We start from the raw sequence: 14062 nt of genomic DNA, 5'->3' as shown, positions 1-14062 counted from the left end.
TGTGGTTCTGATTCCAGTTTGGGCCACTCAGTTGAATATGACTGATTATAAAAACAAAATAACTGAGTGATTAGTTTGAAATACTAAACCAGATTTCCTCACTGTAGACTTTGGATAGGATGTGCAAAATTACTTTGAATCATTAAATCAAATATAATTTGATGTCAAAATATCTTATGGTAAATAGGTCCGATTTGTAAATTTTTACTTTTGGGTACAAAAACTGCAACTCTACAAAGCTGCAAAGGAACAAACTGACTTAAAATGATGAAAAACACCAAAGAAAATTTTATTTTATCTCCCATAAAGTGATTCTCATTGATGAATTTGGTGCTGATCTATGAGGCGTCACTTTGGTCTCATCCTTATTTAATCCTTATTTAACTCTTCCTGTGCTTTCAGGTAGAAAAACTGGCTAAAAATAAAAGTTTTTACTTCCTCCAGAAAGTCTGGAGAAAGCTAGCTTCGGTTAGCGACTAAAACAAATCCCAAACTAGTGATTACAAATTATTACATTCAACAGGAATTCAATCCTTCTGGTTTTAAACAACCTGAAGGAGACGTTATAACTGCAGAACATTTATTGTGTGCTGCAGAGTTAATGTCCTTCAAGATTTCTTATGCAATCCGCCTCAGTATCGTGTTTCACGCTGTAACCTTGGAGCAGATTGTTATGCGACTGACAGTCTCAGGTTTTTTATGCAGTGACTGAGCAGAGAGGTGAACGAAGACGTTCTGCATTTTCCTATTTTTTATGTCTTTGTAATTGGACAGTAGCTTTCTTTCTAAGTTGTTCTGCAGTAATTGATCTCCTTTAGCACACACCCACCCAGCTGATGGAAAATACCTGCCAGGTGATCGGCGGCAGCACAAGGTTCTCGGACGGGCGCTGGTTTCATTTTCTGAAATTTGACATGAACACGTTACAGGAAGATGGAGGGTTCAGTGTCTCGCTCTAATCTATTATTTGTTTTCAGGGCGGAGAGCATTGCTACTACCATGGACGAGTTCGGGGGCTGCCTGGCTCCTGGGCCGCGATTTCCACCTGCCGAGGCCTTCAGTGAGTCAAACACTTCAACAAAAAAATTTTTTAAATTCATTTTAGTTTAAAAAAAAGTACATTTTCACCAAAAAACCCAGAAATGTTGAGATTTAGCTCAGCATTTTACAATAGAAAACAAGGAAATTTCTGAGTTTGAAAAGTTGAATATTTGCTAGAAAAAAACTTAGAAATTTTTAGATTAATTTCAGAAATTAATCTAATCTACAGTTAAGTTTAAATTTTTGAGTTTTGACATTGTTTTTTTCTCAAATCTTTCTGAGATTAATCTAAAACTTTCAGGGTTTTTTTTAATTATTTAAAAAAATATATTTTTCAAACTCAGAAATTCACTTGTTTTTTCTATAATATTTTTTAGATTAATCTCAAAATTTCAGATTTTTTTTCTTGCAAATTTTTGACTTTTCAATTTCAGAAATTGGCATTTTCTTTCTAGAATATTTTTACAGATTAATCTGAAAATTTCGGATTTTTTTCTTGCAAATTTTTGATTTTTCAAATTCAGAAATTTACTTTTTTTTTGTAAAAAAGAATGTCTTAGATTTTTCTCACAAATGTTCAGTTTTTGTAGCTCAGAAATTTCCATTTTCATTATTTTTTTAGAACATTCCTGAGATTATTCTCAAGGCTTCTGAGTTTTTCCTCACTGTTATTTATGGCCCTAATACTCCTAGCCCTGCTGAGTTGAGCATGTCTAATATTTAAACTGTTATTTAAATTTTTAAACTGTTAAATGTCTCATTTTACTTTTTCAGGGGGATGTTTTCTGACTCCAACTTCTCTTATGGGATTGAACCCGTCGGTAACGGAGAGGTGAGTTTGACTTTGAACCAGCATGAGCAGGGTGTCTTAAAAAGTCTTAAATTCATGTATTTTTAAAAAATATTTAAGTTGACATTAAATAAGTCATTTACTACATTTACTCAATTACATTTACTTGAGTAGCTTTTTTTGGAAAACATTTCTGCGCTGTACTTTTTACTTGTATTTTCTACCCACTGAATGAAAAACAAACATGTTTTAACCATAAACAGTCACACACCTGCGGTTTTTGTTAAATATAAGTTTTATGTTGAATAAAACTGATGTGGAAAACATTATTGTGTTACTTTTAGTTACTTATTTGAATTATCATTTTAAAAATACCAAAATTTCAATTTAACTTTATATTTTGGTCCATCTAATTATGTAGTTTTTAAATATTAAATGACTGATCATTTGATTGTTACTCAGTACTTGAATATAATTTTTACTAAATACTTTCTTGGATTCAGGTCTTAATAATGGACTTAAAAAGCCTTAAATCTGAGCTTGTGAAGCCCTGATAAACTCTCTGGGTTGCTAGCAGAGCAACCGCCTCGTCTTTCCGTCTCTCTGGATGATTTCCCGTTTGTCCAGACGCCATTAATCTTTCTCTGAGCTTCTGAATGGAAAAATGCGCCGACACGTTCCTCCTCCACTGAGCCTCATCCTGGTTTCTGCAGCACAGAAAGTTTGAGAGGCTTTGCTCAGACCTGATTATAAAATCCATGTCACATTGAGAGAAATGGGAGTGACTGAAAGCAAAACAACGGAGCAGTCGGAGCTTTTCTCCCATTAAGAACCGCAGCAATCGAAGTGCGGCTCAATTACACGGAGAGACGGATCGATGGTCTCTCAGCTCGTCATAAAACTCCTTCGCCTCGCTGCTTTGCTTTTTGTCTCAGTTGGGTCATTTTCATAAAGTATTTATCCTACCGCCATGGCCAGAACTTGTTACAGCCATTATGACGACTGCGTGGCTGATTAATTTTGCATTAGTGCACTTTCCTCTGTGATCTGTGTTTACCTCACATGGGAGTGTTTTCTTCACACTGCTGGTCGTGAGAAGAGGGAGAGTTTTTTATGCTCAATGTTTAAAATGTTAATTTCCACAGAGCCTTCTTTGTTCATGTGTATTTAGTGGCACTACAAAATCTGTTTTATAACCTAAAACCAAAAAAATCCACTGAGTTTTTTTTATTTTTTATTACAAGTTAAAACGTGATGGTTCCATGTTTCAGCCTTGTGGCACTCCAAAGAAAGTACCATAAAATTTTTTATTTTACTGTATTTTTCTGTAAAATATACGGTACATATTGCAGAAAATGTATAAATTTAACTTTAAATAATGAATCTGAATGGAATTAAAACAAAATTTACACAATGCATCTAAGTTTTAATCTCCTGAAAAAATAGCTTGAATTAGAAATGTAGATGCATGTTGCATATCTTTTTCCCGTTTAATGTTTGTTTTGATTTTATTTTTTAAATTTGTCTCCTTTCTGGAGCAGAAAGATCACATCGTGTATCGAATGCCTGACATCGACCTCTTCTCACTTCCCTGTCCAGGTAGGAGCTGCGTTTCCGATCAGATATTAGAAATATTTATGCAAATTAAAGTGGAGTTAACAGATAATATTACTCAGAGTAACAAATATGCAGGATAAATCTGCTGTGATTTAATTCTTATGAGGTTTAGATGTTTATCTGTAAAGTCGAAGAGTTCCTCCTACTCTGCAAAAAACAAAAATCTTACAAAGTATTTTTGGTCTAGCTTCTTAAAACACTTGAAATGAGATGAAACTAACTTTTCAGCAACATAGAGGAGTTTGTTTTAAGTCAGTAGTTTCTTAATATCAATTAATTATTTTGCTTACGACATAATTTTACTTCTAATAAGTGAAATAATCAGGTAATTCCACTTGTTTCATGAAAAACTAGTACATTTGAATCAATATTAAGGAATTATTTGCTCAAGATAAGCTCATATGCCTGGCTGAAAAGTTACTTACCAGTTAGTTTTGTCTCATTTCAAGTAAAATAAGATATTTGTTGTAGAATATAGACTAAAATTACTTGGTAAGATTTTGGGTTTTTTTGCAGTGTTTCACTCCTGTGAAATTTTTAGTTCTGTCCTTGAAATTGAGCTAAAGTGATAAAATATTCTGCCACTAAAGTTTAAATTTTCTCCCGATTTTGTGTGTCCTCGTCACCCTCCTGCTATCAGGTTTGTCCTCCTCGCCCTTGCCTCCTCTTCCTCTCCTCATTAATCTCCTTCCTCCTCCCGCTGCTTGATATCGATCTCTTCTGCATATCAGAGGACTAAAATACACAGTTACATGTATCTGGACTGATGACTCTTCGCTTTTCTGCTTTGTGCGACTCGCAGGATGCTTCATGAACAGCACAGAGGGGCGAACAGATGGTCTCTCTGGAGGAGACGGCGAGATGAAGGATGGAGACAACAAGTCTGAAGAAGAGAAAACTGTTTTCACCAGAGGCCGGAGGCGCTCCAAAAGACAAGTTAGTGTTGATGCATCCGTACCTCCAACAAGTGTCAACAATGAACATAAATTATAAAAAGTATATTATGCAGTTTATCTTATTTTCTCAGGACGATTATGCAAAAATTACCTAAACAAATTGAAAAATGATTAGGATGCACAAGTTCGACAGCATTTGTGTGGTAATGTTTGGGCTTGTATGCTAATTTTAGCCCTATTATAAAATAGGGCTAACATTTTAAAGTGTTAATGTAGTGTGCTAATGTAGTGTGCTAATGTTAGCATTAGTGTTCTAATGGTAGACCCAGTTTGCTAATATAAGAGCTAGTTTACTAAAGAAAGTGTTACCTGGAGCTAGTATGCTAATGTTAGTGCTATTGTTAATGTTAGTATGCTGATATTATCATTAGTGTGCTAATGTTAGACCCAGTTTGCTAAACCAAGAACTAGTTTGGTAATGAAAGTGTAACTTTGAGCTTGTATGCTAATGTTAATGCTAATTTTAGTTTTACTGTGCTAATGTTAGCGTTAGTGTGCTGATATTAGACCTAGTTTGCTAATGTTAGTGCTATTATAAGCATTATTGTGCTAATGTTAGCTTTAGTGTGCTAATGTTATTGTTAATGTGCTAATGTTACAGCTAGTTTGCTAAAACTAGCACTGGTTTACTAATGAAATTACTTCGAGCTACTATGCTAATGTTGGTGCTATTGTAAGCAATAGTGTGCTAGTGCCAGCTTTAGTATGCTAATATTAGAGCTAATGTTAATGTTAGTGTGCTATTGTTAGCATTGGTATGCTAATGTTAGCATTAGTGTGCTGATGTTAGCATTATTGTGCTGATGTTTCTGTTAGTATGCTAATGTTAGCATCGGTGTGCTAATGTTAGTATTAGCATGCTAATATTAGGAGTTTTAATTGATTTTTTGGATTCGTAAAGTTGAAATTTCCGACTACAAATGGAACCCAGTATCAACAAAGCACCAGGTTGGATTAATCAATGCCCAAATTTCACTGGTTCTACCTTAAGTTTACCATATAATTTATTAGAATTTCTGGTGTTAATGACTTTTAACTCTGTAAGTTTTGAACTATTTCTGTTAAAGAATAAAATGGTCCAACTTTAGTGCATAATTGAGCGAGTATTCAATTTAAATTCAAGAATACTTTATTGATTTAAGGCTCTGCAGCAGTTTGACATCAAGATGGTTTCGCCTCCAAACATTTATTTACTCGTTTCAGAAATATGTTATATTCCTTTCAGGCTGTATTTAGACACAGAAGCTGGAGTTTAAGCAGCTTTCTGCTTTATAAATGTTCTTGAAGTTGAGTTTCCCTCTCAAGGACAGAGGTAGAGTTTCACCATCGTCAGCAGGTGTGAGTCTGTCCACGCAGAGCGGCTATTGGCTGCACCTGCTGCCTTTGCTTCATGTGTGTCTGAAGGTTATCATCACATCTTAAAGTCAGGGTTTGTGTCTTTGTCTTCCCCAGGTGAGGCGAGGCCAGCGCACCGTTCAGACCGAGACCAAGTACATCGAGCTGATGATCGTTAATGATTATGAGCTGGTAGGTGAGCGTTATTCTCACCTGTTCAGACAGGTGAGAAGAGCCGCTAAATGATGAAATCTCTGTTTTGTTTCTGTTAGTTTGTGCAGCTCCGCAGGTCGACGTCTCAAACGAAGATTTTTGCCAAATCCGTAGTGAACATGGCCGACCTGGTGAGAAATCTCTTCATTTAAAATGCTTCTACTGCGAACTTTTAGCATAAAAAAGACACAAAATGAATGAGAATTTAGAAATGTTTTGTCGTTTGTCAAGTTTTACGCCATTTATTTTTATGTCTTTAATGATTGTTTGCGATGCAGATGGTTGGTTGATCCTTTAAAACTGGCGAAGTTTTATTGGTTACCATGGAAACCAATGAATCAACTCCTCGAAATATTGGAAAAATCAGTGCTGTCAGTGATTTTGTAAAACAAATTTACAATGTTTTTTTCTTTTACCACACCTATTTAATTGACTCAAATTAAAAGCTGAATTTTAAAAAATATATATTCTGGGTTATGTTTTACTACTGCAATAAAATTAAATAAAATTTAAAAATACCTTATTAATCTCAAAGGGAAATTATAAAATTAAAATTCATGGGTTAGAGCTGGTATCAGTAAACTGCTTTCTGCAGGATTTAATTGTATCTTCAAATTATCAATTTCATTATCAATTTGTATTAATTCTGTTATTGAACAAAAAGTGGAGAAAATATTAAAGCTAACAATCTCCACACTAAGAAATATTTAGTTGTTTTTGTTAAAACATCATTAATTAGAATTTATTGTGACAACAATAAACCAAAATCGTGATAAGAAATTCATCACTATAAATGATAAATGATACGATATGATATCCCCACACCTTTAAATCTGAAATTATTTGTATTGGTGTTGAAGCTTTATCAAATTTTAAAAATGTAAATAAAAAAGCAATGTAAGAATAGTGGGAACAAAAAAGTGCAAAGTAATTTCAAATAAACATAAGAAGGAAATTAATCCATCTGTGTGGAAATAAAATGAAGCGATTTTGACTTTATCTGGAAATGAAACTGAAGTAAAATGATGATAAATGTGTTTCTGGAAAGTTTTAGAAAATGATTTCTGTCTGATTTTTATTGAGATGAATGAAATGTAAATATATTTGGTCCAAGGAAGGCTGCAGATAAACATTAGACTTATAGAAAAATGAGGATTATTAGGAAAATACACAGACATGTTTATGTTTGTGTTCATTCTTGAAGGTTAATATGAAATTAAATGGGTTAAAAAAAATCAGAAATCATTAAAATACCTTAAACATCAATAAGTTATCCTAATTCACGGCAGGTTTTTAGTTAAATCATCTTTGGTTTCACATTTCCTCTCACAGCTTCATGCAAGCTGAATATTTATTAATCAAGCTGATTAAAATGATTAAAAGGTGAAGATGAATCAGATCCTCACCTGTTGTGTAATCCTTCCTGGTTAACCCGTTTTTCAGATCTACAAGGAGCAGCTCAACACCCGCATCGTCCTGGTAGCCATGGAAACCTGGTCGTCTGAGAACAGGATCGCCATCGGCGACGACGCGTTGCTCACCCTGAGAGACTTCATGAAGTTCAGGAAGGAGAGCATCAAGCAGCGCTGCGACGCCGTGCACCTCTTCTCGTACGGTTTACTTTTATTTTTATTTATTTTACTGATCACTGAGGGCCGCAAAGAAAAAAAAAGTTTAAATTACATGAATAAAATTGTAATATTGCAAAAATAAAGACATAGTGTGTTGAGAATAAAATTGTATGAGAAGAAAGTCTTATTATTACAATAGGAAACTTATAATATTACGACTTTTTCCTGATGACGTTATTCTGGAAAAGTTATTTTATTCTCATATTATTTCAACTTTATTTTTGTATGACTTTATTCTCTTAATAGTAAGACTTTAATGTTGTAATTTTAGGACTTATTCTCTAAATATTTTGTATTCTCATTATTTCAACTATTCTTGTACAACTTTATTCTCATGATATTACTTTATTTTTAGAATATTATGACTTTCATGTAATTGTTTCAACTTTATTCTTGTATTTTTTTACTTTATTCTCTTAATAGCAAGACTTTATTGTTGTAACATTATGACTTTTTCTCATTATTTTGACTTTATTCTTGCATGACTTTATTGTCATGGTATTATTGCTTTATTGCTATAATAGCATGACTTTATTCTTGTATTATTACGACTTAATTGTCATTATTTTGACTATGTTGTTGTGCAACTTTATATCTCTTAATATTATGACTTTATTCTCTTAATAGTAAGACTTAATTCTTGTAATTTTAGGTCTTTTTTTCTCAAAATATTTTCATTCTTCTCATTGTTTCGACTATTTTTGTACAACTTTATTCTCATGATATTACTTTATTCTTATATGACTATTTTCTTGTAATATTATGACTTTACTCTCATCGTTTCAACTTTATTCTCATTATTTTGACTTTATTCTTTTTATTTTATAACTTTATAAATAAAAAGTTATTTTATTTAAAACTTTTATTTTATTTTGCTTTCTCAGCCCTGATACTCCGTCGTACTTTTTGTTTCTGCTCTCATCCCGTCTTGTCGATGTTTGTTTTTCAGAGGGAGGACGTTCATGAGCAGCCGCAGCGAAGCCGCGTACATCGGGGGCATCTGCTCCCTGACGAGGGGCGGCGGCATCAACGAGGTGAAGGAAGAACTGCAGCGTCCTGCAGCCGCCATGATAGCTTTCCCCTGATTTATTTCTGTGTGGCTCCTCAGTTTGGCAGCGTGGGTCCGATGGCCATCACTCTGTGCCAGAGTCTAGGGCAGAACATCGGCATGCTAAGGAACAAAGAGCGAACAGCTGCAGGTAATTCATCACTGATCTTAGCCATGAGCTTCAAAAACAAAATGTCCAACCAAGAGAACGACTCAAATTTAACCCTCCTTACACCTTCATGGCTGTTTTACTTTGAGAACTGTTTATATTGCCTTTTTTGGCATCATTTTTTAATCACAACTTTACATGTTTGAGGTGAGAAAGTAATTTTATTTTATCTACTGCAGTGACACACCATAAAATCAGAGTAAGGAAAAGTTAAATTTATCCAACCAGGACTGAAACAATTAATCAAATTAATCATGATGAATTGATTATTTTAATAAGTAAAAGGCCAAGATTACCATTTGTTGAAAGATCTAGTAACCAGAACTATAATTAAGCCAACAAAAATACATTTTGCATTAAACCCCCCCCCCCAAAAAAACCAACATATTTGCTGTAAATCTGTTTCACACAGAAATCCTTTAGTTTCATGCAAAAAAGAAAAAAAGAATAAAATCAGTTTTTGCTACTAATTATTATTAATAAAGAATTAACATGTTATCACTACACTGGCTGAACTTTTTAATGTTTATGTTCAAACTATTTTTTTTATCCACAAACGCTCAAGCGTTCATTAAATGAATGCTTTTACTGCATTTTAGACAATAAGATGATTATTTTCTCCTTTAGAAATGGAATTGAATTATTTGTTTATTTGAATTGTCTTATTCAAATAATGTATAAAATGTGCTTAAAATCAGATTAATTTTATGTGATTTTTCTATTACCAGTAATTGACGGGATAATCCATTACTAAAATGACTGAAACCAATAAAAAATGTAAAACGAAATGTTTTTCTGACTTTGTAAGTGTAGATTTTGCATTTCTAAAACCTGAAACTGTTGTTACTTTGGCTGGTCAGTCAGTGTAAGCTTAATCTCTGTAGAATATATTGTATTTATTTTTAATCACATTAGTTTTTGTGTTTGTCCAGGAGGCTGCAGGTGTCCAGATCCATGGCTGGGCTGCATCATGGAGGACACTGGGTACAAAAGACTTTCAGGAAAATAAATGTTAACATAACATGTCTTGCAAAAATGGAGCAGCTTCTTCCACGTTTGCTGTGTTTCCTTATGTGATTTGTGACATTTTCTTCTTGTGCAATGGATTTACATCGAGACTAAAATACAAACAGTTGGACTCTTTTATTAATTCACACCTTTAAGTTTTTTTTCTGCCTCATTTTTTTTCCATGTCCATTATCCTCCTTTTTATTGAGCTACCATGTAAAATCCTAATTAAATTCATCACTTGTATTTTTGCCTGCATCCATCAGCTACTACCTGCCCAGGAAGTTTTCCCGCTGCAGTATTGACGAGTACCTGCGCTTCCTGCAGCAGGGAGGAGGAAGCTGCCTGTTTAACAAACCCACTAAGGTGATTCAGCTGGCGGCTCTGTTACAGTATAAACTGGGGATGGAAGTTATTGATTAATGAGTTAATCTAAAGTCGATTGATCTTATGTATCGACTAATGATTAATTAATAAGTGGTAATTTTCTTAAAAACCTGAGTTTTCTCATAACACCCCTCAGAGTGTGGCTACGTTTCTCATAACATGCTAACTGTGTTAGCTGCATTAAATACTGGCTGTATGAACATAAAATTGTGGTTTTCTCTCATTATTACATGTAGACATATTTATAAAACGTAAAACAGGAACCTCTTAGGTTGCTGAACAGTTTAATAAAAGATGGAAAGAATAATTCCCCGTGAACAGAGAACTGTTCATACAGAACAAGTTTTGCTCTTGAAGGATTGTGAAAACGTCACTCCGAAAAAATGCAACAAGAAGCTTTTCGAGTGTTTACATTTTAAAGCAGAACCGCACAAAGTGCGTTTTACATCCCACACCGGACTCTTTCTGGGTCGTTTCTCATCTCTTTCCGGTTATGGCCCCGCGGCCGGGTGTTCTATCAGACAGCCCTACGCTGTCAGGACGGCCTACATGCAGTTGGTACGCATGCCCGCGCATGCGCATAAAGAAATCCGACCGTCAGTGGAGTTGTCAGTTCAGCATACGCAACAAGTTATGACGAAAATAAGACATTACATTTTTAATATTATCATATAATATGATAACTAGATAGATATAGATGCGTCGTCGTGGTTTCAAAGTGTATTTAAAGCAGGTCTGGCTGCAGCTGCAGTCAACTACAACACACCGTGTAAAACTTAACCGCTAAGTCAGGATGCCATACAGCTGTTCATAACAAAGTGTATGATGATCTACGTCATGATTCTATGTTACTGATTAAATAAAATCATATGGTAATGACTGCTTATACATGTTTGAGCTAAGCGTAGGACTATCTGACAATGTAGGCTGATCTGACAGAACACCGGCATATTTGTACATTTTTGATACAGAAACAAATGACATTCTCCGGTTAAGAATGATCAGCGGCGCCCTCTGTTGGGTGGCGGCCAAATTACAACACTGAAAGTCTAAGTGAACGTTTTTAATCGATTGGAACTCATTTTAATTTAATAAACTATTAATTAATAATTAATTGTTTACATCCTTAGTTTAAACACTTGTATGTAGACAGAAATATTAGGGAAAAAAAACTGGTGTTGCTAAGCTGTATTTAAATTAAGTATTGAACTGCAGTCTGAAAATGAGACATGATGCTGTTCTGTTATTTTCTGTGTAGCTGTTAGATCCCCCAGAGTGTGGGAATGGATATGTGGAGCTGGGAGAGGAATGTGACTGTGGATCACTGGTGGTGAGCATAAACTAACCTTGTACCTCTGACGTAATGTAAAATATTCATTTATTGCAGTAGAGCAATATCAAGCTAAATAAATCCTACTTCAAGATGTTTTTTGTGCTGTAATTTTAGAGAGAATAGCAAAGCACGGCATTTTATGCCAGCTGTGAACACATGAAGTTTGCTAAATAAAATAACTTTATCTGAAAGTGCTTCTTTGTGTTGCGTATCTACCTTTTTGTTTTATACCAGAGGCACCAAAAACAAAAAAGTGGTGTATTTATACAAAAGAATGCCACTTGTAGATAATCTCAATGTGTTACATTGAAAAGGATTTCAGATTTGTCACTTTGTTTCATGTTTTGTACCGTCTGTCTGGCCTTTAGGAGTGTAGTCAAAGTGGAGCCAATTGCTGTAAGAAGTGCACTCTGACCCACAACGCCATGTGCAGCAACGGGCTGTGCTGCAGGGACTGCAAGGTGAGCTCCGCTGGCTTTCATCTCCAACTTAATTATAAATGTTTCCAGGTCTGAGAAGTTATACAAACATTCAGCAAAGGTTGTAAAGCCTCTCTGAGTTGGAGAATTAAATATTGAACTTAAATTCTGCTGCACTAAGTTCTGGTAGCAAATGTCTGAGGACTCTGTTAGGACAATCCAGTAGATCCAATAGTTGTGATCTGGTGGTTGTATTTAAAGAGGACCTATTATGCAAAATTCACATTTTGGACATTTTTATGCTTACATTTTGATTTCTACTTCTTAAAACGTCAAAAGTTTTGGGGTTTTTTGGTGTCTGGACAAGGAGCCATTTCAAAAACCTCCTGAATGTTAAGTCAATTTCGACAAGTACTGCGTTGTTACCTAGCAACCCAAGTGAAGTTGCAGCACATTTGGTCAGCTGTTTTTACTGCTGTATGTGCTAGGCCTGTCACAATAGTCAATAAATCAATTAATCGCATGATAAATTAAAACAAACTCAATAATTTCCATTGGCATGATTTATAGTTTATTTCTTTTTTCTCTCTTTCTACCAAAAACTGGAGAATAAAAGTCTTCAATTTGGTGCTTTGGTCTCCACCAGCCCTTTTTTTGGAGGACAATTTTATTTTATAAAGACTTCAAAATTAGTCTTATTTGTTGTTTTGTTTATTTATGTTGGATATTTAAAATGTCGTCCAGTTCCAGTGTTAAATATTCAGTAGATTTTAAAGTTTACTAATCTTTGAGAATGTGCTCTTGCATTATTATTTTGTGTTATTGTGATAGGCATAGTATGTGCTGTGCAATGGCTGCCGGAAACGACAAGTGTTTTGTCTTTGACTCATCGTCTAGAGACTACTTGCTGCATTCTTGTTGTTTGTGCAGAAGGCTCCACTTCTGCTTTTCAAAGCTGTACAGAATCATTGTCTAAGAATGATTCTGTGCAATAAAAAGTAATGAACATCTTTTTACAGAAATAAGCTAACCTGTTAAAGGAAGCATAATAGGTCACCTTCACTCTCACTCTCACTGATTCCTTCCTCTGTTTTCTGGTGTCTCATTTCTCCGTCCTGCAGTACGAGCTCAGAGGAGTGACCTGCCGCGATGGCGTGAATGACTGTGACATTCCCGAAACTTGCACAGGTGACTCCAGCCAGGTGAGGGAAGAACATTTATCAGGTGAACATATTCATTAATGTAAAACTCAGTCTGACTGATTTGTGTCCTTCAGTGTCCTCACAACGTCCACAAACTGGACGGATACACGTGTGAAGCTGGCCAGGTGAGACGGCATGTTTGTTTGTTTTCTGGCGGTCAGTGAAGCATCTGTTTCTCTTTTTAAAGTCTCTTTTCATCTCATCAGGGTCGGTGTTACGGTGGCTGCTGTAAGACCAGAGATGGCCAGTGCAGAACTCTGTGGGGTTACAGTAAGTCTGACTTTAATGTTTCTGATGCCACACTGCCCCCTAGTGGCTCTGACTCTTTAAATCTCCTCTAACATTTTATCATGTTACAATCCTGTGGAATGCATTTGAACATTTCAGTTTTAAATATGAGCTACTTTGTTTTTTGTTTATCACCTGAAACCCTGATAAAAATACTTTAAGATGAGGCTTTAAAGTGACTCTGGATATTTTTTGACTGTTGACTGAAAGAGTTTGTTCATGTATCTCAGACTCAGCTGACAGGTTTTGTTATGAAAAGCTGAACTCAGAGGGAACAGAGAAGGGGAACTGCGGGCCGAACCCCGGCGGGCAGGGATGGGTCCAGTGCAACAAACAGTAAGAAAATCGTCACTAAAACAGGCTGGGCGATAAATACATGTTTTCAATTTATCAATTTTTTTATTATCAGTAACAGGACTTTGAAACTAACGACTGAATCTGTTTTGAAAAAAAATCTGTTCTTAAAAAAGAACAAACTGAACAGATTCAGTCTATGCACGTCAGATCTTGATAACTCTTACAACGTCGTAGTTTTAGAACGTTCATTTTGTAAAATTGGTCATTTTATAACATAGTCTCATAATTAAACAAACATTCTTGCAGTTTGGCTCAAATACGCCATTGT

General features: G+C 34.9%; 1 protein-coding gene across 2 annotated transcripts in view; it reads left to right on the top strand.

Moving 5' to 3' along the window:
- The window catches only part of adam11 (ADAM metallopeptidase domain 11), a 34721-nt gene that overhangs the window by 15785 nt on the left and 4874 nt on the right, over positions 1-14062 (top strand). For both annotated transcript variants that reach the window (XM_088016449.1, XM_088016448.1), the window contains exons 5-21: positions 978-1060; positions 1816-1873; positions 3373-3430; positions 4251-4384; positions 5857-5931; positions 6012-6083; positions 7396-7562; positions 8533-8617; positions 8692-8782; positions 9733-9784; positions 10075-10174; positions 11454-11525; positions 11897-11989; positions 13069-13149; positions 13224-13274; positions 13356-13419; positions 13668-13773. In XM_088016449.1, the coding sequence (XP_087872575.1) occupies positions 978-1060; positions 1816-1873; positions 3373-3430; positions 4251-4384; positions 5857-5931; positions 6012-6083; positions 7396-7562; positions 8533-8617; positions 8692-8782; positions 9733-9784; positions 10075-10174; positions 11454-11525; positions 11897-11989; positions 13069-13149; positions 13224-13274; positions 13356-13419; positions 13668-13773 (1442 nt within the window). The remainder of the gene's footprint in view (positions 1-977; positions 1061-1815; positions 1874-3372; positions 3431-4250; positions 4385-5856; positions 5932-6011; positions 6084-7395; positions 7563-8532; positions 8618-8691; positions 8783-9732; positions 9785-10074; positions 10175-11453; positions 11526-11896; positions 11990-13068; positions 13150-13223; positions 13275-13355; positions 13420-13667; positions 13774-14062) is intronic.

Source organism: Poecilia mexicana, unplaced genomic scaffold, assembly GCF_051168715.1.
Source record: "Poecilia mexicana isolate PSO_F unplaced genomic scaffold, ASM5116871v1 scaffold_19, whole genome shotgun sequence".
In the NCBI taxonomy this organism is placed as follows: Eukaryota; Metazoa; Chordata; class Actinopteri; order Cyprinodontiformes; family Poeciliidae; genus Poecilia; species Poecilia mexicana.
The sequence above is the reverse complement of the archived record's forward strand: the minus strand, read 5'-3'. Positions and strand labels throughout refer to the sequence as shown.